At 40.8% G+C, this 24,943-nt stretch overlaps 1 protein-coding gene across 1 annotated transcript; it reads right to left on the bottom strand.

Moving 5' to 3' along the window:
• Window positions 1–337: 337 nt before the first annotated feature.
• On the bottom strand, window positions 338–24,520 carry LOC136375605 (ovostatin-like). The gene is made up of 35 exons (XM_066341212.1): window positions 24,441–24,520; window positions 23,745–23,928; window positions 23,256–23,412; window positions 22,088–22,140; window positions 21,193–21,213; window positions 19,998–20,166; window positions 19,231–19,315; window positions 18,319–18,430; window positions 17,860–17,974; window positions 17,553–17,662; window positions 16,234–16,392; window positions 15,663–15,890; window positions 15,285–15,342; window positions 14,672–14,817; window positions 13,449–13,598; window positions 12,737–12,907; window positions 12,337–12,469; window positions 11,565–11,661; window positions 10,832–11,060; window positions 10,143–10,266; window positions 9,691–9,809; window positions 9,192–9,243; window positions 8,324–8,407; window positions 7,272–7,448; window positions 6,684–6,765; window positions 6,041–6,197; window positions 5,577–5,651; window positions 4,427–4,592; window positions 3,952–4,172; window positions 3,159–3,374; window positions 2,612–2,736; window positions 2,344–2,434; window positions 1,712–1,780; window positions 674–779; window positions 338–405 (listed from the first exon to the last, which is right to left on the bottom strand). The coding sequence occupies exons 1-35, from the start codon at window positions 24,503–24,505 to the stop codon at window positions 344–346; spliced, it is 4,368 nt and encodes a 1,455-aa protein (XP_066197309.1). The 5' UTR covers window positions 24,506–24,520; the 3' UTR covers window positions 338–343.
• Window positions 24,521–24,943: the final 423 nt, after the last annotated feature.

The raw sequence follows: 24,943 nt of genomic DNA on the forward strand, positions 1-24,943 counted from the left end.
ACTTTCAAGGATGGCCAAAGGTAAATGGTTCTTTGGTAAATATCTGTGCTTTTGAAGAAACTTTGAAGGTATTTCCCAGCCTTTCCATTATTCTGCACTTTGGCTTTCATTCTAGATGCTAAGCTCTTCCCATGGACAAGCAACATGCTCCTCACTTGGATTCCACTGGTGTCACAGGACAGGATATGGCCATTGTCTCTGCCTGCTCTCTGAGAAGCCTCATGGAGAGTTCATTTCTTCAAGAATGGTTACTGTTCTACTCACTCTCCTTTCCTGCTTTATACTTCACTTTCTTATCTGCCTGATTGGTTATTTTCTGGTTTTCACTTACCTTTTCAAATCCTTAGTCCATTTCTGCAACAGCTTCTTTGCAAGGTGATGTGTATTGAGCAACAGCATACTCTTCTGGAGAAGAATAGAAACGTTCTTGTTACCCTGGAGAACACCTCATGTGCCTTTCCCTGGTGGTGAATATAACCTATGCATGCTTAAACTGGAGATCCTTGAAATATCCTTTATTCTGGTGCATCTGTTTTCATAACTTTCTAGTAATGCCTGTTGGTCACCTTGGGCATGAGACCAAGGTCAGTGAAGTGAAATGAGTCTCTCTCCTGGCCCTAGATTCAGGTATTGATGGAGTTCAGAGGAGTGCTGGTTAAAATCAAAGACATACCTGTTTCATAGTAATCATAGATCTGCACGGGAGCTGGCTTGGGATGGGTCACTATAAAGTCCTGCTCAACTGAGAAAGTGATTTCTTTCCTTTTCTTCTGTGAGAGCTGGAATGGAAGGTCAGAGATCACATCAGTCTTTTTATTTGTAGAACACCATCTAGAGCAGACATATTCCAAATCCCATTGATGCCACACCTACAGATGTGGGACAGCCATTATCTAAACATGTTTGGAGAGTCCAAAGTGAAACTGAACTGAATGGTTAATGGATTTTCTGTCCTGCTTGTATCACCTGATTCTGTAATTATTACACATCCTATTGCCAAAGCTGGGAAATTTGTCCAAAGGGACTGAGTTTAATTTTCCAAGATCTCCCAATGATCAGGATGATAAAGTCTGGTGTTCCAGTCCCTCCCATTTCAGACATGGACATTGTGTGCCACCAAGAAACTGGGAATCAATTTACACCATCCATCAGTGGTGTATTGACTTTTGTTAGTTCTACAGTGCCCTGAGCAAATTATTTGCTAAGTAAATTCTGATTCAGGGATTAGATTACAAGTAAAATTTTGCAATGATCTAGTGTAAGAGAAGCAAAAAAAAATCTTTCCAGAGGAGAATGAAAAGAGTGTTGACTGTTCTGTTGGAAAGACCAAGGTTTATTAGAAGCCTACAAAAGAGACATACACACATACACACAAGGGAACCTCTTTTCCGGTCATTGTCTGCTTTTTACTGAAAGGAGGAAGAATTTTGATTAATTTTAATGTGCTTCTTGTTTAAATTAACTTTTTTGATTTTTTTTTTTTTTTTTTTTTTTTTAGTTGCGGTAGGACAGGTGTCAGTCTGAAGCTGTTTGGAAGGTTGGGAAGTTACATGCAGTTTGGAAGTAAGCAGCTTAGTGATAACAGTAGAAAACTGTTGAGGAAGAGAACATGATAAATATACCATATAGGGTATATCTATATTTTAGTTACACCTATTACATGCTGATTCCATCCTTTGTGAAAATCAAATAGAAAATGACCAGAACTTACATTTTGCAGATAAAGGAGGACATGATTTTTCTTGTTTTCTACTTGCATCACTGTATGACTGTTAATGAGCTTTGAAACAAGAAAATGGAGATAAATATATTTGTAAAACATTACAAAACAAGTGCTGCCTCAGACCCCACTGCTGCATGTTTGTGGTATTCATCCTTCTCCTAGCCAAGTTCCAAGGGTTGGTAGTTGACTTTTAGAGTCCAAATGTTGCTGAATTGATGGAAAGGATGGACAAAAACTTACTGCTTGACTTAGATGGGGGTATGAGCTCTTTCCAGATGCACAAGTCACTGCAATTCACTTGGGGAAATCTGCCTGACTCTGGTGTGATCTATGTTTCAGAGCTAGTCTGAGAGGTTTCCCACCCTTCCCTTACCTGGGCAATGCCAGGTCCCAGTTGCAGCTTCCAGCTACTCAAGCTTGAGCTGAAACCCTTCCTAGTTTTAAACACAGGAGGGTCTGTGTGTTCAAAGCTCCCTGGAGGGCATTCCCTCCACCCAGTAATGAACAGTGCAGCCTTGCAAACACCTCCTGTGGTCTGTGGCTGAATGGTTCTTAAACATGCCTCTGGTTTCTCCTCCCTCACTGTGGGGAATAATTTAGCCTTGCTCCTCTATGTTTACCTTATCCAGGGAAGACTTAACAGGAACATAGCCAGAGAGCATCTTCACGTCAATAATGACCATGTTGGAGCTGCTGCGTTTCCCTGTGTAACTGAAACAACAGAGGGCCCTGTCAGTGGTCTTTTGGGATGTTGTGTCTTACAGGCTGCTATCATCAGCATATTGATCAGCTTGTGGTTCTTGACTTCATCAGCTGAAGTGCAAACACACAGCAGTGTTCTCTGTGTGTCTTGTTATGTGCACAGCTGGTTTGCTGATGGCATCTTACCTGCTTATGAGGACAATATCAAATTTTGCTGGTCTGTCCTGGGGGCAGGAAGCATTTGATGTCTGTACTGAAAGCAGAAATCCAAAAGACCCTTCTGGAAGGTGAATGTTATATCTCAGCGCTGTCTGGAAGAGGAAAAAACCCTTTTGTTCAAGAATGACAAAGGTTTTCTTTGCATTCAAAAAAACCCAAAACAAAACAAAACAAGTGTCAGACGTAGGGAATTTTTCTGGCAATGTTGCACCTGGTTTTATGTGGAAGATCCTTGCTTACATCAATGATGAGCACATAAAACTTCTACTCTTTAACAATGAAGGTGCTTGTACCCAGAGTCACCTCCAAGAAAGAAACCGTATGTTGTTCAGGAAGGACTCCTTTTCTATGCCAGAGCTCCCCAGAATGTGGGATGGGGAAAAGAGTGTTTAAATGGTTTAGGGAAATCAAGCAATTAGGAAAAATAAAGAGAAGTCAGCTAGAAAATCATCAAAACAATAGCTATCCTGTGTGCAAAATGTGAGACATGATGAAGAAGAAAGCAGATATTTACTTGCATAAATACACATCCACTGCCATTCATTGTCAGGCTGTATTTCCCAGGGACCTCTGGAAGGGCAGTCTGTTGCAGCAGGAGCCTGTTCTCATTGTTAACAATAAATACCTTCTCAAAAGGCTCTTTGGAAGTGATCTTGACTCTGTTTTGTGAAGCAGAGTTGTAGGTGGCCTCACCATAAGCAGCGAGTGCTTGAAGGGCAATGACTGTGTCCTGAAAAAAGAGAACGTAATAAAAGACAGTTGGCTACACAGCCTGATCAGTGCAGAGGAGATCAAAGTCACTGTTGCAATACTAACTGCAGTTGCTTCTTCCTGAATTTGTGTATAATTCCAGGGTTCCCTTACAAAAGGAACCATTTCATTCTCTGATGTATGCTTTACATGAAGGGTAGAAGAATCTCTATGCTAATACAAGGATCTCAGAACATAAAATCTGAGCAGCAGAGTGCATTCTAGAGCTTTTCATAGTGATGAAGCCTGTGTTTTTTGAGGAGCTACACAGAACTCATGGGTCATCTAATTGATGGGACTCAGTGTTTTCTAGGGTCATCCTCAACACAAATATCTGCATTTATTGCTAGTCAAATAACTCCTGTATGGTTTTAATCTTTCTATAGTTAAAAAGAGAGGGAAAAAATATTTTGGTATCCTAATATAAAGGTTTGGTTTCTCTTAGAGATAGCAAGTAGAAAAGAGAAACAGGACTAGGTAGTCAGAGCCCTGCTGGAACTCTGAAACAGTGACCCGATTCCAAGGACTAGGTATGGAGTGTAAGGTAGTTTTGGCACCTGGGTAGAAGAGAAACCTCCATAGGGATTCTGCTGCCTGATGATCCACTGCACAATCCCCGAGGCCTTTGTGAGATCCTCTTTGTTCCTGTTGGGTTTGTAGAGCAATGCCAACAGCGCGTAACTGGTGATCTCAACTGCAGCTGAAGGGGCATGGTCAAGGAAGGAGGGAGATGTGTCTGATGGAGCCTTCTCCTCCTGCTCCCAGTGTTGTGAGCCATCTGAATCAACAGAGATAGCAACAGTATTGATTACAGGTGTCACTGCTGTGTACTGCCTTGGAGTCTCACTGTGTCCAGGCCTCTACCTCAAAAGGATGCCCTGCATATCAATGAATGCACTGCAGATTAACTCCACAGATTATTCATGCAGTTTGGTTCATGTGCCCACACTCTCAATATTGTCAAGGTTAGACCATCAGTAAGATCTGTTCCATCTTCCCACTTCCCAAGTTCCCCAAGTGACTGAAACTCACCAACTTCCTTTGCTGATTTCTGTAGCTCTTCAAGGAATGATTCACATTTTTCTGCCTTGCCAGCTAAGCAGAAAGCATAGGCCATAAGTGCCTGAGTGTAAACTTCACTGATAGTCTTCTCAGATGCAGTCTCCAGACAAAAAAGGGCATTTCGGATTACAGGGTACTTAAAAACAAAAAAGCATATTGTTTTTTTTTTTCAGGACAATAGTCTTCAGCTGCTCAAAATTTATTTTCTTTAAACTTGTTCCTCATCCTGTCGCTATCGCAGCAATGAGAGTGGGACTTCAGCTTGTATAATGACTTCAGGGGAGAGAATACAGAATTCTTCAAGGAGAGATTTCACGGGAAACATCAAACAAATCGAGTAGCTTTTAATGATGTTCTTGACATGATTGATCTAGATATTTCACAGATAATTCCTTCTGCTTACCTCCATGATAATTATTTGCTCTGCATTTCTATACTCAAGAGTTTGTTGTCTTGAATAAATCTAATTTAGTGGTTTCTGTCCTCACTGACTTTAGTGTAACTTTAATTCTGTTGTGCTAGGTTTACACCCACAAAAAATATACAGCTTGACTCTGTATCCTCAGAAAGGATATGAAAAATGGAATCTAACTCATGTATTGAAGTCTAACATCTCCTCCTTAGTCAACTTTGTACCGCTAATTTTTTTGAAAAGGACAGATCAGCTTTTGCTCTGATGGACATTTGTTTTTCTCATATATCTTTTAGTTCCATTTGTAGATTTTATAGATTTACCTGCAACAATTTACTTTCTTGACTGGGCTGTCTTTGAGGCTAAGCCATTGTGTGGGTTACTACCTGTCATGTGTGGGTTTCTACCTGTCAAGTATTTTTATTGGAAACTAAAAGGTGTCACTAAATGTTTTGTGTTTCACAAAAAGAAGATCTAATCCCACTGAGGTTTGTACAGTTTCTGCTCGAAGACTGGTGGTTTAAGAGGAATAGAGATGGGGATTTTCTTTATCACAGCAACCAGTGCAGATACAGAGCATGGTCACCTACTCTGGGAGCTCTCTCCCTCTCTTTCTCTCTCTTTACTACTTAGACAATATAGCAGATGCTGGATTCAAGGCAACAACTGCGGACCAGTTCCATTTGAATATCAGCTAAGTGTCCTTACCACACTGGAGTGCCCAGCTTCCAGCATGGCAATGGTGATGTAGGCAGAAAGTGACAGCTCATCATCTACTCCTCCCTGAAAACAGCATGGAGAGAGTAATAATCAGTAAATGCCACAGATGAGAGCCTTTAAATATGAATTCCCATGTCCCAGCTGAGAGTGTATGGATAGTTCTGGAGGTAGCCCAAAGGGAAGGAGAGCATTTGCATAACTCTTGAATAGCTCACAAATCCAGAGAAGCCCTTTGCTATTAAATCCAAAAACATCACTCCTTCAAGCTTCGAGTCCTGTATAGCAGTATAGTAGGTGTACGAAAGCTGAGCTGAAAATATTCATTATAAGATGTGGAGAATTAACCCTTGGAAGAAGACAGGCATTTGAAGCTAAATAGTTTTTGGCAGTAACAGGAAAACATATTCTTAATGAAAAGGTATAAATTTGACCAAGTACTAATTCTCTGCTACCTTCAAGGCATTGTTGAAGAGCGTCCCAACACTCCTGAAACAGCCATCCAGCTTCTGTTTGCTTGACAGCCACAGCAGGGTTTGGGACTGGACACGGTCATCAATATAGATTAAGCGACCAGCTCGTGCAAATGATCTGTACACAAAGGCAGTGAGCCTGCAAGGGAAAGATGAAGCTGAGATGAGCACTGGAAGAAACAGAAGAAAACAGCCCTCCCATTTGAAGAGTGCTGTTGAAGAGCATGAAGAGTTACAGCCAGAGTCTTGGCGGCTTGCTTTCCCTTCGTGTGCTCCTCAGACAGAGAATAGTTAAAGGACCAGTAGCTAGGTGGGACATGGGAAGGAAGTCCAGCACACTCTGGGCTGATCCTGTCTACAGAGCACCACAGTGCAATGGGCTTCATAGGAGACAGCAGGAGTATGAATCAGAAAGTCCAGCCAGGTCTTTAGGGATCAACTTCTTTTCATGCACCTGACCTACAGGGGATGGAGAGACATTTTCTTTAATACTTTCCAACCCCCAGTCCTAGACAGCTCTGTACATCTGATTCAGCCAGTAAAGCTGCCTCTTACTTGCACCATAATAATTGATTAATCTCTGAGCCAATTAATCTCTGAGCCAATTCTGCTCCCTGTCACTCACCAGGTGTTCCCTTCTTTATCTCTGGGGCCAAAGATGCTGTAGGACCCATCAGGATGTTTATATGACAGCTGCTTCTGGTAACCTGCAAGAATGTGTAAAAGGAAGTATTCTTGGATGTAAAACAAAACTCTATTTTGTTTGCTATCTTATTTATCGGAAACTACAGGGGGAAAGAGTGGAAAGGCAATGTATATCTACCAAGCAGGAGGGGAGCTCTAAGGGATCCTGTAAATGGAAGTATGGAACATCTTGTCTTGCAGAAACACTGAGAGAATAAGCAAGCTCTCTCAGCTCTGTGCTCCAACTAAGCATGCAGATCAGGATACATGCTGTGCCTGAGTGGGAAAAGAGAAGGGGACTGAAAGACAAAACCTTAAAGGAAACATGGTAGTTGAATGTCAGCAAAAAGGCACAAGATAAGAAGATAAAGAAAAGTAAAAAAAATGTCTTGTTCAGGGCAAATCCTTGGGTCACTGGGCTGTGCTACATGATGCCATTGGTTAGGGTAGTCACACTGCTACTGCTGCTGCTCACAGGCCCTCAACAGGAATTTCAGCACACATTATAAGGGAGCCACAAAGCTCTCACCGCTCACTAAGTATCCAATGGCCTTGGATTTGACCTCTTCACTCAGCTGCCCTGTCTTGTTCAGGTAGTCCAGGACGTAGATGTTGGGTGAAAAGAGGGCCATGTTCTGCTCCCCACAGCCAAAGGGCATCTGGAGGAGCTGGTGCAGGTTCTGCATGGCAGTGCCCATGATGTCACCTGGGGAAGAGAAGATGAGAGGGGGGTATTAGCACAACTCATGGCCACTGAAATTAGCGGTTATTTCCATTCCACAGGCAGAGTTCGAAAAGCCTAGCAGGGCTTTGGAGCCTTCTGAACAAACTTGAGGTCCTCAGGGCTGAGTTCTGTTATGCTTTGCAGCCAGCAAAGAATCCCTTCCCTGCCTCTCCTTGCATTGTCTAAATTGCCCTTACCAGAAACACCTTATTTTGGTGCCACTTTGAGCAGGTACCTCTTATTGGAAATGGAAAGAACTATAAGAAACTTCTGTTTCTAGAGGGAGTAGCCAAAGCTATTTATTGCAAACATTTGTTGCAAAATTAACAGCTAATGCTGCAAAGGGACTTTGATAATGCAGATGTATCACAGGGCAACTCTTAACTGTTATTTCTAGGAAAGGTAACAGAGACCCAGCAAGAGATTTCTGGAATGAGCTTCTAAAAGTCACCAACATTACAGAACAAGGATTTTATGGCTAGTGAGTCCTGTAACCAAATCCATGTCCTGAAAAGACTGAATAGACTCTACTGGCACCTCTGATTTTTAGGTGGGTTTGTAGGAAAATGCCATACTGGTATGAATCTGATTGAGGCCATAAGTCAGAACTGAGCTGCTACTTCAGAGAAAAACTTGTACATACACTAAATTTTAACAGAATAGTGAGGAGTGATGCAACTGATATTTAAACGTCATCTTGCTGATGCAGAGCACTGCTGGACAATATGAGAATCAGTTTCTTTTCTCAAAAGTTTCTCACACTAGGAGTGGAAACTCACATTTTGAATCCTAAAAGAGCTTTCATGTTACATTTTCTATATTTTCTATTTTAAATATTTTATTAATTATATATTTACCAACAACAGAAAAGGAGGCTCTGGCTGATCCTTCCAAAACATTTGTGGGTAACTCTAGAGCTATATCTTGAGTAACTACATCATCTGTGAAGAAAAAACATTTGTCATTTATATAGGAATACTAATTATAACAGTGAAATGCTCCTGGCACAAATTGCACAGTACAAAATGGCACATAAGAGACCGCAATAAAGTGAAACTCACAGCATTAATCAAGAAGAAGGGGACAGAGCAAAACTCAAAATTGTAAAAAACAGATCAAGTGGTATAGTCTCTGTCATTGCTCAACAGAAAACAATCAAACAGGATAAGGTTGGTGCTCACACGTTGTAGTATCTGTGACCCTTGGGGATTCCTTCAGTGTCAAAATTGGCATAGCTGGAGTTGGTGAGGGTCAGAACAGACTTTTTGCCTCTTTCAGGCCAGTCAGGAAACCTTATGAGCTGTTTGCTGTCAGCACTGAGATGGTGTGGAAAGGAACATCACACTCCCTCTCCCATTCCCACCAGAGGTGGAAAGCTGTAAGCTACAGGTATCCATGGAATAGAGGACAGCAGTCAATATGAGTGAATGAAACACAGGACATAATTTGCACTGAAATGTTGTGTCCCTTTGAGGGCTTCATAGCAGCCTTCCTGCAGCATCTGAGCACATCTGACCAAGGCACAGATGCTGCCTCAGTGATTTGGCACCAGACCACACAGGAATTTGGTAGCAAGGAACTGACCTATTACACTCATACTAGCTGTCATATGGACAGCTCTGGGGAAAAAGGGAAAGGAAAGCATCAACAAACACTGCAGGAAAGAGTGCAAATTCTAACCTTCCTTTCTGTTCTTCTGAAGACAGTGGTATATAAGACCCTTACCTTCTGTACAAATTAAGGAGTTTTGAGTCTTTTCCCTTCTGATTCCTTCAGGCTGCATGGAGATGGAAAGAGACACAAGCAGTGGATAAAACAAAAGCATGCAGAAGAAATTGAGTGACAAAAAAGCCATCCCCTTCCCCAACCTCCTACATCATGAAACAGGTGGATTGAAGCAACATTTTAAAAGTTCATGTGTGATGTGGCTGCTCCTAAAAAGGAGTTGGCATGAGATGGAGTCCCTCATTTCCAGTTTCTCCTCTGCACAGGGAGATATGCATTTGTCAACACCCACTGATTCTCATGGAAGAGAGCATCAGGTGGGAGTGGACTTGGTCTTAGATTGAACAGCCAGACCCTGTCCCAGCCAAATGAAGGTGGAGCCATACCAGGAGTTCTCTGAGGAACCTGAAAAACATTTACTTGCTTTTGGTACTTCTGCTGTGTTTTAGTTTCCTCATGAGAAGAGTACAGGACAGACAGTAAGAGCTGTCAGCAGTACCTCAACCAGCAGTGTTCTGATCTGGGTGTCCCTGTAGTCAATTCTGATGTTCCTGCGAGCTTTGTCTCCACAAGCTTCATCATCCTTGGTCTCTGCAGTAATGCTGAACACTACATTACCTTAAATAGCAGCAAAAAGAAAGGAAAAAAAATGGACCTCTACCATGCAGGATGATTGACAAAGTAAGAAATTCTATCTGATGAATAAGATGAAGTAGTTCAACATAATGAATGGTCAATCACTGCAGGTGAGACATATGGGAAGAGAACTGGTCTCTAAAAATGGCAATGATAAACACACTGAAGCTGTGGAGAAGCTCTTTAATCCAGACAACTGGAAAGAACAGTGGTGAACCAAGCTCTCCAGGCTGTAAAAAAATTAAGATTTTTCAGCTGAAAGATAAATTAGTATCAGTCTTGGAACAGAAAATCAAGTAGATTCAAAGCACTTACCAATTTCTTTAGGAGAAACATTCCAGACATAGGTCTTTCTTTTCTTGGCACATACACATCCATCATCCTCTGGGGAGATGAGTTTGGCTTGATAATCAAGGGAATCCGACAGTGAAACATTAATCTGAGAACAGAAATAGTAGTTTAATGGGAGGAAGGTTTTGTAGCATATTGCAGTTAGTGCTTTATTGTTAGAGGGAGTGAGACACTATCTGCTTACATCTGGAGTTTAGTGTAGAGAAGATTTAAGGCCTTGGATGATGATGTTTGATTAATCATCCATCAGATGTAACCTGAACAGTTTTCCCTCTTGCTTCTCTCAACAGTCTTAACAGATGTTGAGCGTCCTCTGCACACCTGATTCTTAATAAAAAGGCTCTGATGAAATCATTGATGGCTTTCATAACTATGAATGAGGAATGGATGGTGAATGATACTCTGCAAAGCACTTGTTTATTTTCTCTTTGGATCTTGAGACAACTGCTTTACAGACCTGCCCTAGTCACAGTTCACAAGATCTCCCTTTGCTCTCTACATTTTCTGAGGACAAATCCAGTCAGGACAATCTGTTCTCAACTAGAATGAGCAGTACCTCAGTCAAGAGCAGATGCAACCAACAGCACCAATCATTTTGCTGCAGCTTCTTTGGAGATGGGGTAAGGTCTAAGAATGTGGGCAGAATTACACACCTTAATGCACTGGTCAAGGTAGTTGAAGACAGTGGCTCTAAGCAGGAAATCTTCTCCTCGTATGACAGAGTATGGCAAGGTCAGGTCAACAAAGAAAGGCTGCAAGGCTGTCACAGTGGCAGGCATAGACATGCCAAACCCAGCCAACTCTTCCACACAGAAAGCACTGGCTTTCCATTTGGTGATGGTGTCAGGGATGGTGTATGAAATGCTGGCTTTGCCAGTAGAGCTGATGGGAATGGAGAAAGGATGAAAGTTTTAGAAAGGGTAAATTTCAGATAACTTGCTTCTCAGTAAAGGCAATAAATTTTGAAAACCAGAACTGCCCTTATTCTATCTTCAGAAATCTCATATATAACCCCCGGAATTTATCACTAAAATCTGAGAAAAGTAAATTTGGAAGTTCTTCTGACCATCATATCCTTGAGTTTGGAAAGACTACTCAGAGTTTTTGTTCTGCAAAGCTGTATTTTAAATAGAGGTGTCCTTCTTCTGAGGAAGGGAATATGGCTCATGGTACAATACATAGTGGGAACAGGTGCCTTCAGGAACATCTTTGCTAATTTGATCCTGGAAAAGAGAATGGCAGATGGGCAGCTGATAATTGAAAAACTAGGTCTTCTGGGCCAAAAAGAAAGAAGAGTTGGCAAAGGATTGCCACCTTGCAGGACATCAGAGAACATATTTAATAATTCCTAAAGCAAGGCAAAGATATGGAAGAAGCAGTACTCACTTAATTTGAACTAAATCCCAAATCCAAGCTTCAGGAAAGAATTCCCGAATAGTCTCAAGGATGAGTCTCCTCTCTTGTTCCTCCCTACCAACTTCAGCTGGCAAGAGATAATGAGAATTTAGTAAAACCTGTCTCATATAATGGAGATGCCCAGAAAGGACAAGTTTGAATGTGCATGGGCCAGTATGAAGGACTGTAAGTGTTTTGCTATTTCCCTTCTTACTGAGACTATACATAATGCCACACAAATATTATTAAGTATTACTAATATGTCCCTCAGTTAGGTATAATCTAGTGTCAAAGGAAAAAGAAAACATTACTTGAAGTGTTTTGGTCTCTCGTGAGCATGAGACCCAGGTCACTTGGCTCTTAGCTCTGATTCCTGTTCACACTGTCACACAGTCTTTCCCAACTAGCTCTGGTCAGAGGGGAATCAATGTCAACAGTGTTAGTTTTGTGTGACACTGTCCATTGCCAAAATTGCCAGTGGGATACAGGAGGACATGGATGAGACTCGTAGACCTGAAAGGCTCTTTTGGACATTGGCCATTAGCTTAAGCTATCTCAGCTTAAGCTATATCAGGAAGACATATATATATATATATATATATATATATCTATATCAGGCAGATATATTATAGCTTAAGCTATATCAGGCAGATGTTTAATATCAAAACCAAAGTGGTTGATGAGTACTGTCCATGTCTGCATAACAAGAATACCTCTTCCTTTAAGGAGAAAGGTAAAATCTCTTTCCTGTCCTCTGTTTTACCTGATGATTTGACATGGTGTGCAGAAGCCACGTGTCCTGCATTCACTATGTATGGTTGACGCCTCACAGTCTCACCAGTGCATACAACTGGTTGTCGAACCTTTGAGTTGGTAAAAAATTTAATTCCCATATCCTGTAAAAAACACATTGGAGCATTATCTGTAACCACACAGTAGCTGAGGTTTGTTCCATTCTTCCCTCTTTCCCATTGCTGTGTTTCCACCACAGAGCTGCCCAGAGACATGTATGCAGAGACTTTTGGGAGCTTAGTCTGCTGGAAAATCACAGTAGGCACCAGAATCAATTGAGAATAGAGGTTTAAGAGGAGAGTTTGGAGAATCCAACACTACATAAGCAGAAACTCACTTCAGCATACTTAAGTAATGTACAGGATATTTACCCTGAGGAATTGATACACATCTGGGCCTAATTCAGACATTACAGGTGTGTAATACAAGCCTTTGTGAAAGATGTGGTCAGATGAGACACAGGGCTCTTTGGAGTCTTCTTCTAGATTGAACCCATGGAAGACATAGCCTTGAAAGTCCTGTAGGGGATGCAGGCTGTATACCTGTGAGGGGTAAGGAAACAGGAACGCTGAGTGTGTTAACATCAACCTTACTTACACTGTCAAATACTGCAAATTGCCAAAACTGAGATGGCAGCCTGTTTGAAACTATGCTCTGTTTCCTGGGCTGAGCAATGGCTGGGATTAGAGGGCAGTGATCAGTGGCACAAAGTCTAGTTGGAGGTCAGTGGTAACCAGCAATGTACCACTGGTCTAATCTTGCTCAATATCTTCCTAGGCCATATGGATGTTGCAGAAAGGGTCTACCCTCAACAAATTTGCTGATGGCACAGAACTGGGAGTAGTGGATATGCTGGAGAGTTGTGCTGCCAGAGACCAGTCACAGGTTAAAATAAATCTTATATGAAAGAGGTCTTACGACACACAGGAAACAAAAACTGTTTATTGCCTACTAAAGGCAGCTTACGACCAGCATATGCCAGAAGCTGTAGACCTCTAACTCAGTCTAATGATCTCAAGTGGAGAGACATTGTAATGGAGGAGGAAGAAGCAGTGGAAGGAGACAAGGGATTTGGCAGCTTACCATTTCCATGGACAGCTCTGTCTCTGGCTTCAGGAGCAGCACGCTCTGATCCACTGCCTTCACAGCACAGAAGGAGTTGGCAGCAGCTTCAATGACCAAACTGACATTGGAAGCTGGGTGCATCTGCTTTTCAGAGAATTCCAGGTGGACCTGAAATTCATCAAACAAATGTTGGCATGGCTAACCCATGCTGCTGGGGCTGCTCTGATTGTGTGTGTGAGTGGAGGGCAAGAAGGAGTGTGGAAGGATTTTTTGTTAAAGCACAGAAGATCTGCCTGGAGGAGGATGTCTGGTCTTCACTGTAGCTGTTGACCAGGCCTCTTTTATAACAGGGACTTAGTCAATAAGAACTCTTAGATTTCTATGATAGCTTAAATGAAGCCTACCTCAGGTGATTTAAAACAAAGTGTGATTCTTTTGCTGTCATTATTGAATTGAATCAAATCAAATCTTATTATGACTTGACTACGTGCAATGATCCCTACAGTGAACAAATCATATTTTTTGGAGAACCATTGCCCATGTTAGCAAATATATAAAAAAGATTTTGCATGTATTTGGAACAAAATCTATTTCCCATTTGTTTTAGATGAAAGGAAAAAAATAGGAGGGGTAACTAGAAACATTTTGTTTGTCACTTGGTTTGTCTTGTTCTATATTTTCATGCATTTTAGTTTTAGGAGCTAAAGATTAGAAAAGTCTTACTGGCGAAATCTGAGTTTGTAATGATGAATAAAAATATACTATAAAAAAAAAGAGGAATAAATACTTAAACTCCAGACTGCTATTTTGTCTTTCTTTTTTATGTGTATTTAGTTCTGGTAAACCTAAACTGCATCACTCAACAAAAAAGTGTAAAAAATTAGATTGAATGATGAAGTGGGATAAGTGTAAAGTGTGTCCACTATGTTGAAGAACAGAAAGTCTAAAAGCGGAATGGAGCCCTAGTAGAATTTAAGAGAGGCAAGAATCATTTGGGACTCATGTGGTTCCCCTGAAAAGTTGTTAATGTTAAAAGAAGATATATCTTTTGACAATAAGACCAGGAGGTAATGGTAGAGGAAAGATATAAGGCCAAAGTGAAAAAAGAAAAATGAAAGAAGTAATGTAGAGAGAAGTGGAAGAAAGCAAGAAACAAAGCTGGAAATCTCTTGTGGATGTATACACAAAAAAAATTGTATTTATCTGACAGCAGGTAAAGCTTGTATCTTAGTCCCTCTCACCTTGTTTTTGAAACACTTCTCTACTGGCAATTTAACACTGTCTGCCACCAGCTCCTTGTCAGGGTGTAAGGTGTACACCAGCAACCGAAGGGCTGGAGCCATCTTCTCACTGACCACAAGTGGAATGGTGAAAGTGCCGTTTTGGCCTGTTAGAAGAAATAAAGCCACCAGCAAGGAAAGAATCTCAAAGATTTACTGTAGTAGTAGCCAAACTCAACAGGTATGCAATTAGACCAGTCAGTGGAATGATCTGGACTTAAATTGAACAATTTTCCAGGAGGTGATGGGCCTGGGTTTAATCCAGGTGGTCTCAGATTTATTGTAGATTTGAACATGTGGCCATAGTCAGATAAGACCCTAAAGCAGACACTTTGCATTTCCTGTGTCATCCTTTGGGAAGACCTTTACAGAACATTATTTGACTAATATCTAATTAAGTAATTGCTGGATTAAACCTGACTTTATAGTGATCTTAGTGGTAGTGCTACTGTCAAGCACAGATACGTGGGTGGAGAGAGATATGGCCCTCCATGTAGCTGCTGTATTCAACCATCTGGGTGTTTGTTTGCTTGTTTGTTTTAATGCAAAAATATGGATTGGCAACTTAGCTTACCAGCTTGAATGTGAACTTCAACTTCCCCCTTAAGGACAATCTTGCCTTTTGCCATGCCCTGTGCAGAGAAGATTAAGACATGTATGGGTTGGCAGAAGTTGGAGGGAGAAAGCAGCAATCAGGTTCATTGTGCACTGACAGGACAATCTACAATGAGATCTTAAATGCTGAAACATAAGTCTTGGGGCATGCTGAATGCTACCACTGGTGTGCTGCTGGGGACCTTGTTGCTGGTCACAAAGCAGAAGCAAAAGGAAGGAAATAGGGGGACAGAGAATACCATGAAGAGCTCTCACTGCTGTAATTCCTGTGGATGGATTGCCAGATAGCTGCCCAGTAAAGCCATTTCAGCAAACCAACCCAGGACATCACACTCACCACATAGTAGAAGTTCATGGTGTTGATTCTCTTGTATCCTTCTGTGTTTAAGACGTAGTGCACAGTGATCATCCTCTTCTGCCCACATTTCAGATCTTTCCACAGGGGCTCAATCCTCACAAAACTGCTAGTCCAAGAGTAGAAGCGCTGGACAGAGAGAGACGCTTCTGGGTAGTAAGGCTCTATCCAGCCCTCATAGTGGCAGTGGTCACTAGTTTTATAAACTGCCTGGACAGGAGAGGGAGTGGGGAAGAAAAGGAAAACAAACAAATATCACTAGGGAAGTCATCATGTTCTGACATCAGAATGATTAGTTCATATAGTACATATGGACAGGAACTGCATCTAATGCCAAACTCATAAGTAAAGAGTAGCCATGCAGCAAGCCATTGCATTGCAACAACTCAGATGTTTTCTTCACTCCTCTTACGGTAGTTTTTGAGAGCTCTAGACCATGAAGAAAGGTGAAGAAAGCATATTTTTATTACCAGAATTAAAGCCTCATCCCATCTCTTTTTGGGTTCAGTTTCATCTTTCTCTGTGTCTCTATTCAGCCTTGTTTTGTACTCACTTTGAGACTGATCTCAGAATCAAATAATTCAGATGTGTCAATGCTAAACTCAGCAACACCATTATGATCTGTGGTGAAGTTGTCTGTATTCTTGTTATTGACAAATAGTTGAATAACTTCATTGGAAATTGGAGAGTTGTTTTTGTCTACCAGCTTGATCTGTAAAAGGGGATAAGAAACAAGTTGAGCGTATTGTCTTCCTGTATGTAGATACTGATATTTTGCACTCCTTTGCTCTCCAAACATCAGAATTACTTTTTCATTGTTCTTCAAAGCAATACTTGACAACTGAAATATCTCTCTTTACTTTCTGGCAACTATCAGAGCTATCTTATGAGGTTTGGAGCAGGAGCTTCCTCAGCATCTGCCACGCCATTGATAATGTCCTTCTGTGGAGCAAGAGCTTTCATGTCTCATCTCTTTCTTGATCAGTCCCTTTTCCAGTTTAAAAATATATTTTCTTTTCTCACTTCCTTTTTTCCTTCCTTAGTCTTGAGAGTCTGCTGCTGCTCTTTTCATTGTCTGAAAACTTTTTCTCCACAGCATTGTTTTCAACATTTTTGTGATTGTGTCTACACTGTCTCTGCTGTTTAGGTGTTAAACAATCAAACAAAAAAATCAGCAAAATTATGGATCCCATTAAGTAAATGCTATGTTGCTAGAAGTGATCATTCATTCTAATATTTTTAAAGAAAAAGAACAGAGTGGGGATGGAAACCAAATAAGAAAGTTATATAGACTTTATAGAAAGGAAAAAGACTCCACCCTTGAAGGACAATCTCATCTCGTTTCAGTGCTACTGGTCCTCCTTATCCTTTCCTCATTGACAAAAGCTGAATTGAAGGAGAGGAGTATATACCCTTTAAATCACTGATGGAGTTATGTGGGTATATGTGTCATGGAACAAAATAATGAAAAACCTTTCTGAGACAGAAACAGTTGTTATTTCCTTGATTTTTTTTATGTGTTTCTTAAATTCCTTTCCCTCTTTCTTCCTTCATCCACCAGTGTTTTTATTCATGTCTGGATGCCATGTGCTGGTCAGTTCTGAAGGGAGAGGCAGTGATTTATAGCAAGCTTAAAATGCAAGTTAGAGAAATGTTAGTCAATGAGTTTTTCTGATTTGAAGTGTTTCTGGCAGAATCAAACGCAGAGTAAACTAATAGTCTTCAGTATTCAGAATTACCAGTAGGGCCCTGCGTGTAACAAAACAATATTGAGGAGAACACTCCAGACAGTCCCTTTGATGTTGCCATCATTGTTCTTATGTGATTGCCTGTCAATCATCTTCAATACAAGCCCTCCAAGCTCATGCTTACCTGTCCAAAGTAAGGAATTCCTCTTCTGTAGTGGAGATCCGCGTTCTCAAACTGTATGGTGCTCATCACCTGAGTTATGGAGATAACCTGAGCAGCTGTAAATTGCAGGCCTGGAAGACATGCCCAGAGTTATGAGAAGATACACTTTGTCCTGCACAGAGCATCATCAGACTGCCTGGAGATAGTCACTGTACTTTCCTGACTTTCTTCAGGGAGACATTCTTGTACTCAGTGAGCAGAGGCTATCTCCTACTCTTCTTCTTGACCACACAACTTTTGCTATTTCTGTCTGTCTGGAAGGGATTACCTGTTCCTTTCTCTGTCACAGTGGCTTTCACATCAAGGTTCCTCATGTAACCAGTGCGATGTAGCTCAAAGATGTTGGAGCTGAAGACCTGGGAGAGGCAACCATCTCTCTCCAGCTGGACAGGGAAGAAAACAAATCCTGTTGGCAAGGATCGTAGCTTGCAAAGGGTGTTGACAATACACATGAGCCCTCTTTAGTGAGTGGAGTCTTTTCCCGGTACTTTTAACATGATTTATACATGTCTATGGGAAACTGAGTCATGAAGAAGAAACACATCAATCCTTCAGGCCTGCAGGAAGCCAAGAAAAGAGGTACCCTGACCTCCTGGCTAGTCATACAAGCAAAGAGATGAGTAGGGTGAAGAGAAGCACTGAAGAGAGAAAGCAAAGTGGGCAAAGGGAGAGAAATAAGAACAGAGCATAGAGGACAAGCATGAAGAATAATAATTATATATCATACATTTTTGGTAAATGATTGACAAACTGGGATTTTCTTGCACCTCCCGTATGAATCAAAATCCCTGCACACACTGAGCTTGACTTTCCCTTCAACAGGCTGGCCATAGGTGTACCTAGGGGAAGAGGAAATAAGATCTGAGGAGCAAATGCTTGAAAAATAATCTTACACTAATATGTGCAAAAATAGATCCAGAACAGGCAGTGAGCTGGGAAGCCAGGGCATGGAATAGTTACACAGTTTTTTTCTAACTCTCCTGCCTTAACAAAATAGAAAATGTAACTCAGAAAACAAAATTAGTTCTTTTTCTCACCTAAACCTATGAAACAAAGCTATAACTTGAATGTAAAAAACAAATACCTTTACAGACATAATGAACAGACTTGGCTACTGACCAAATTAAGACTGTTGTCTCCAGTCTTCAGCTTAAACTGGAGTTCCAGGTTCACTGAAATCAAAGCAGAACTACTAATATCTGCTAGGAGATCAGGATTTCAACTCTGGATTCCAAATTACAAGATCTTGGTGTTGGTGTAAGCAAGGTCCTTCTGAAGGACCAAGCTTGGAGGGGGAGTTAGACAGCTGGAACCATAACATCCACTCTAGAATTTAATGGTGCTCTGCTTTATGAAGGTCTCCCTCTGGAGTGAGTTGTTGGGAGTGGACACATCCTACTTTACCAAAAGATTTATCATTCTCAAAAGATTTATCTACCTCCTAGAACACATTGTGGAACCAAATACTCACACAATAAAATGAACACACAAATAAATGAAAGCTCCAATGACCAAGTCAACCCTTACCAACATCTTCTGAGGCCCTACATATTTTGTCTTCTTCTCTAAGCCCTGTCTCTTTCCCCAGTTTTTGAGAAGTTCTTCCACTTCAGTGTATTCCTGTGCACGTGGTACTTACAACCCACAGACTTTCACTGTGAATTCTGAATCCAGGACTGTAAGGCTTTCTGGTGCAGTGACTGAAACATCAAACTTTGGCAACACTAGAACAAAGAACAAAAAGGAAAAAAAAAACCAACACTGGCATAATGTAATTTGCACATCCTTCTAAGATGAAAGCAAAAATGAGGATATATCTTATTGTTATTCATAGAGGGAATGGGATCTCAGAACTGGAGTGGCAATATGACTAAGAACTGGCCTGATCTGAAGAGGCTTACAAAAGCATTTCTGCAACACTTTGAAGAGAAGACAGGACTTCTGAAATGAGTCCTGTGATGTCTAGATGCCTTGCAGAGCTTTGGTGAAGAAAGGTCATGAACATAGCTGGGAAATTTAGTTTGTCTCTCTGAAATTTGCAATCAACTTGCTGATTTCGTATGCAGATTATTTTGCTAGTTGAGTGTGTGAAAAATAGTAAATTTTTCTTGGGTATTTTATTTTGTTTTGTTTTGTTTTTGTTTTTGTTGGGTTTTTTGTTGTTGTTGTTGTTGTTTTTGGTTTTTTTGTTTTTTTGTTTGTTTTCTTTATTTTTTAATTTTCCTAGTTCTTAATGACAACTAATTGAAGTCACATTTGCCAGGAAGCTGTTTGAAGTTTTAGCAGCCAAAAAAAGTTGTTTGATATGTGCTCATTTCTAATAATGTTTCCTACACTGAATGAAACAAAACACCAAAAAAAACCAAACCAAACCAAAAAGAAAAAAAAAAAAAGGGTAGCATTTACCGTATTCCTCCACAAGGAATGAGTGATTTGTTTTATCTCCTGACTTCTTTGCTACAATAATTTTGTAGTTCCCCAGGATAGGCTCTTCAGTGAGTGGGAATTCCAGCTGAATAATGTTCATCTCTGACTTCACATTTTGCCATTGCAAGATCCTGTTGCCCTTTGGATCCTGAAGAAAAAAAGAATTCAAACTCACAGATTTTTTGCCTTGGAAATCTTTTGCTACTAGCACACAAAATCAGCAACATAGAGGAAAACAGAGCAGGTTGCTTTAACTCACTGGAGAAGCTACTTAATGCACGTGCATTGATTTAAATTGCACCTTTGTACTCTGATTATTCATGTTATTATTAATGTTGTTAGATCTATTGTTCCCGATTTAGGCATTCTCTGCCAGCCTACTTATTAGTCTCAATCATCAGGGAAAGTTGCACAATACTGCTCTTTCCTGCTCTTTAGTATATGTTGCTCTAGATTTGTGTCAAGAGGGAAGAGAAAGAAAATCTTCTTTGTGCTTTCCCTTCTGGCAAGTTTATCCCACACAAATCTTGGCCTTTAGCAACCCCAGCTTTTTTTTTCCAGCTGCCAGAAGAAGGAAGGAAACCAAACCTTTTTTCTGCATTCACTGGGGTGGCATTTTCCTCTCAGTATATGTTATGCTAGCTAGGCTAAAGAAAACTCATTTACACCATTTCCTTGACTCTTTACAGCAACGACTGGAAGAAAAACACGTGGGGAGCTCAAAAGATGTATGTTCTCACTGCAAGGAAAATCAAGTCCCCTGACTTCACAGTATAACATGAAAACTTGTAAGTATGCTGTCTAGATGTGAACTGCAGTTCATCAGAAAATGTCATGAAAGTACTGACATAGTTAATAGTTGCATTCAGAACCTATTTTGTTCACAGTTTTTAGCAGCACTAGAGCTACAAAAAGATACACCACAAAATAAGTTGAGCAAACTGGGGGAAGGGGAATCAAAGGCAGACATAAGAACACTGCAAATTTTGACTGCTGTAATGATTAGAGGTGTGCTTTCCATGTCAAGCTCAAAGAGCACCCTTGTTTTTTGTGGAGTTTCTGTTAATTTCTGCTGGTGTACTCAGCAGCAAGATTTGTCTGTGTATGGACACATTCAAACCCATGTAAGGGCATGTGCCTGGAGTAATGCAGTACAAAGACAAAAATTTCTTACCTGAATTGCAATCAAGGGGTACTGAAAGAGGAAAAAACAGAATGGAAGAAGACATTAGGTGGCTGATCAAACACAAATTCTTTTTCCTTAGGATTGTGAGAAGTATATAACCAATATTCATTATAATATCATTAATCAGAGGTCTTCATCTCTTATTTTAATCAGCAATTTTACTTCAATAAGAAGCTTGCATGAAGGACAGAGATAAAACGAGAATGGTGGAGCAGTTTCTGGTCATACTGGTTTTAGTGCAATCTCACAGTGTAGGAGTGAGCAGAGTTATAGAGGTGCACACAGATTGTGATTTGGGCTTCTTATTAGCACCAGTTCTTATGCTGCCACTGTGCTGTCTCCTGCATTACAAGCACAGGAGAGGAGGCCAGTAAATGCCCTTCCAATGATTTCTTTATGCACTATGAGCATGAAGAGAGACTGCTGGCAGTAGAAAGAATACCTCTGAGGAGAGAAATAATTGTGGCAGCAGCTTTCTCTTTCATTTCTCCCATTTCTAAAATGGGCAAAGTGCCAGGTGGATGACTTACTGATGCCTACAAGCAACATTTGCTGAACTGTAAGAGCCGGAGAGTGAACCGTGGGTTTTCTGGTCAGAGCTAAGATAACGTCTGTGACAACAAAGTGGAGGGGGTTGTAAGCCTCTTTCTCAGTGATAACAGAAGGTGTTGTGTCAGGAATTCAAACTGCTACACACTTGCCTCCTTCCCTGTGACTCTAATTAAGGGGTGGATTACAGCATGTGTCTAGGAAATCAGGTTAATTCTTTGGCATTTAGTCTCTGCAACATCTCATTTTATCCACAGCAATCCTTTATGCAAAATTTGAGAAGAAGTTGTCTCCTAGCAATTTTAATTACTGGGGAATATTACTGGTCACTCACCTTCTCCTGAACAGGTTTAAAATTTAAATCCAGGGCAACAACACGAAACCTCACTGGAAAGGCAAGGAACAGGGTGTTAGCATTGAACATAATTTATTTGGATGAGCATGATGTTTTGCATTCATTAGTACTCTCAGTTTCCCAGGATCTTCCAATAGTCCTGTTTGCACAGGATACACATAATACAATGCAACTGCAGGTAGAAGAACCCTACACAGATTTTGATTAAGCGTCTTTTCCCTAGCATCAAGTGTTTGTACTCTTTCATAAAATTTCCTTTAATGTTAGTAATGAAATGTTTACTTTCATTAACGTTTAACCCCACAGAAAGGAACGACTGGACAAATAAGAACCGCACTACATTTTCATAATTTAACTTTGTCTGCTGCTTGTGCCAGCTCAATACCAAGCCACTTGACCAATAAACAACCCATACTGGACAGCTTGGTGGCACCAAAGTCCAACTGGTAAGCTTTTCTTCATATTATGTGTCTATGAGATAGAACTCATCCCAATTAAAATAAAACTAATCTAGTCTAATGGCTGCATTATGTCACCAATTTCTGGGGAGAAGACTTCCATTGTTTCCAATAGTGTGTGCTAGAAACCTTAAAGCCTGAAATTGAGGGATGGATCTAGAAAAATGGAGCTCTGCCTGATGGCCATGTGAGAAGCATGGCTAAGGGGATAAGTGCAGGAATGCAACATGAAAATCTAAAGTCCAAACACATTGGAGGCCAGAAGGTAAGTAGCATGATTTTGTCTTTAGCAATTTATAATTAATTTTAAAGTAACATATTTCACTCTTGTTGTTTAGACTATTTTGATGCTGCCCAGCACCACAGAGAGAATCATTGTTTTACACCAGGTATTGAACTAATCACCTCTTCCCACTATCCTGGCCTGTCATCAGTAATGAAACAGCAGTGAAAGCTTCTGTCACCTGGGAGGAAGGGATTAAGAAAATAATAGAGATGGTGGGATGACAGTCTCCTGACGTCCTGAAGATAATTCCCTAAGCTCCACAGCAATTAACTGTAATAGTTTCAACAGAAACTCTGAAGAAACTGCCTAGAATATAGCTCAGCCTGAAAAACACTGGACAGACAAATTCTGTATGAAGAAATTGCCTCCTAAGGGCCATGTTATAGATAAAGTGGACATTCACCAGTCTGTCCTGGTGTGTAGATGGGTTTGTCTGTCTGCACAAAGACAATGCTGTCCGTGTTCCAGATCATCACCGACCGCCGCTCCTCTAGGCTGATGTTGCTGCCCTTGGCAGAGAAGGAAATAAAAGCCAGTGGTGCAGAGTGGACAGGAGGAATCTGTGAAGAGGCAGGAAAACATGGGGAGGTTGTTAGTCCTGAAGTAATTTGCTCCAGAACCTGTTGAACAGCAATACCTGTGGCCTGGGCTCCTACAATGAGACACAATCTCACTTCTACCAACTTCATCACCTTTCTTGGGCTTTTTCATATTACTTACATATACCAAAAATGCCTCCTTGTCTGTTACTGTGTTACTCTCCTATGCTTCTTTTTCCCTTTAACTAGTCTTATTTCTTTCCCTTTTTGTGCCTTTCCTGTGCTCTCTATTTAACTTTCTTGTCTCTGTTTGCATTTCTTTTCCATGGGGACGTAAATTAAAATTAACTTACCTTGAACTTGAAGCATTGTAGACCACTGCTTGCTGTCACAGTTTCATTAAAAATAGTGGTATTAACAGAGCTGTATTCTAGGATTACTCTGACGGATACTGTCTCGTTGAGGTGAAGGAACTGCAGGCAAACCTGACCTGAAGAGGCATTTTGGAGGACAGCAGGCACCATCAGGACATACTGTCTGTAAAATCCAAACAACAAAGTGATCACATTCGTATATAAGGGAGGAACAGCCTGAACAGGTTACAGTAAACACATAACACCGTTATTATTCAGTACTCACCAATTACTTTAGATTAACTAGGACACACTGCCAGTGCTCCTCACTCTGTCCTGCAGCTCTGAACTAGCCCAGTCCAGTAGGGCCCACAGCACTGCTATTGCCCCCAGCTCTTGTCATTTTGCCCTTTATCTGAGCCCTGGGCCCACCTGGTTTTAGCAAAGTACCCCTGTCACTGCTGCTATTGCCTTTCCTGGACACACGTCAACTGCCATGGAAGTTCTGCAATAGCTGTACGGTCTGATCAGATTAAATGAGAACGATTCACTTGCCATCCCCATTCTGCTTTAGCTCTCCAGATATAAAAGATGAGCCCTGACAGTATTTAATTTTTAGAGATAAACTGATAACATTGATTAGCACTGTCTTTAAAGCCTTTTCACAAATACTAATAGTAATAGGGTAGTTCTTACGGCTCCGGTTCCTTTGCAGCTGTTACATGCCAGAGAAGAATAGCCAAAAGAAACTTCAGCCACATTTTTCTCACTGGGAAACAGAAGAAAGAGATAAGTTCTCTTCCTATGAAACAATTTCTTGCCTACTAGTTTAACAGCTCTGCAGAATTCCTCACCCAGTGCTCCAGAGGAAAGGAGTTTGCTCTTCAACTCCTCCCTGGCTCCTTCCTTTGATGTTAGAGCCTTTATAACTGCAGCAAGGGGTGGAGATCGCAGTATATTTTATTCCTTGCAAGAACCTCCCCTAACACTACTGTAACCAAAATCAACCCACCATCTCCAGTCTGTAACGTTTCACTTCACTTCTCTGAATGTCTGCACAAAATATATTTAGTGGTCTTATTTTCAAGGAAAGGGGCTTTGTGTGTTACACTGAGACTTGTCACAGTACTGAAAAGCACAAAATTACCTAAACCCGAGTAAATCTGTCAAACCAGATTAATATTTGAGAGTTTTCCCCT

This window comes from Sylvia atricapilla, chromosome 2 (assembly GCF_009819655.1).
Source record: "Sylvia atricapilla isolate bSylAtr1 chromosome 2, bSylAtr1.pri, whole genome shotgun sequence".
NCBI classification, from domain to species: Eukaryota; Metazoa; Chordata; class Aves; order Passeriformes; family Sylviidae; genus Sylvia; species Sylvia atricapilla.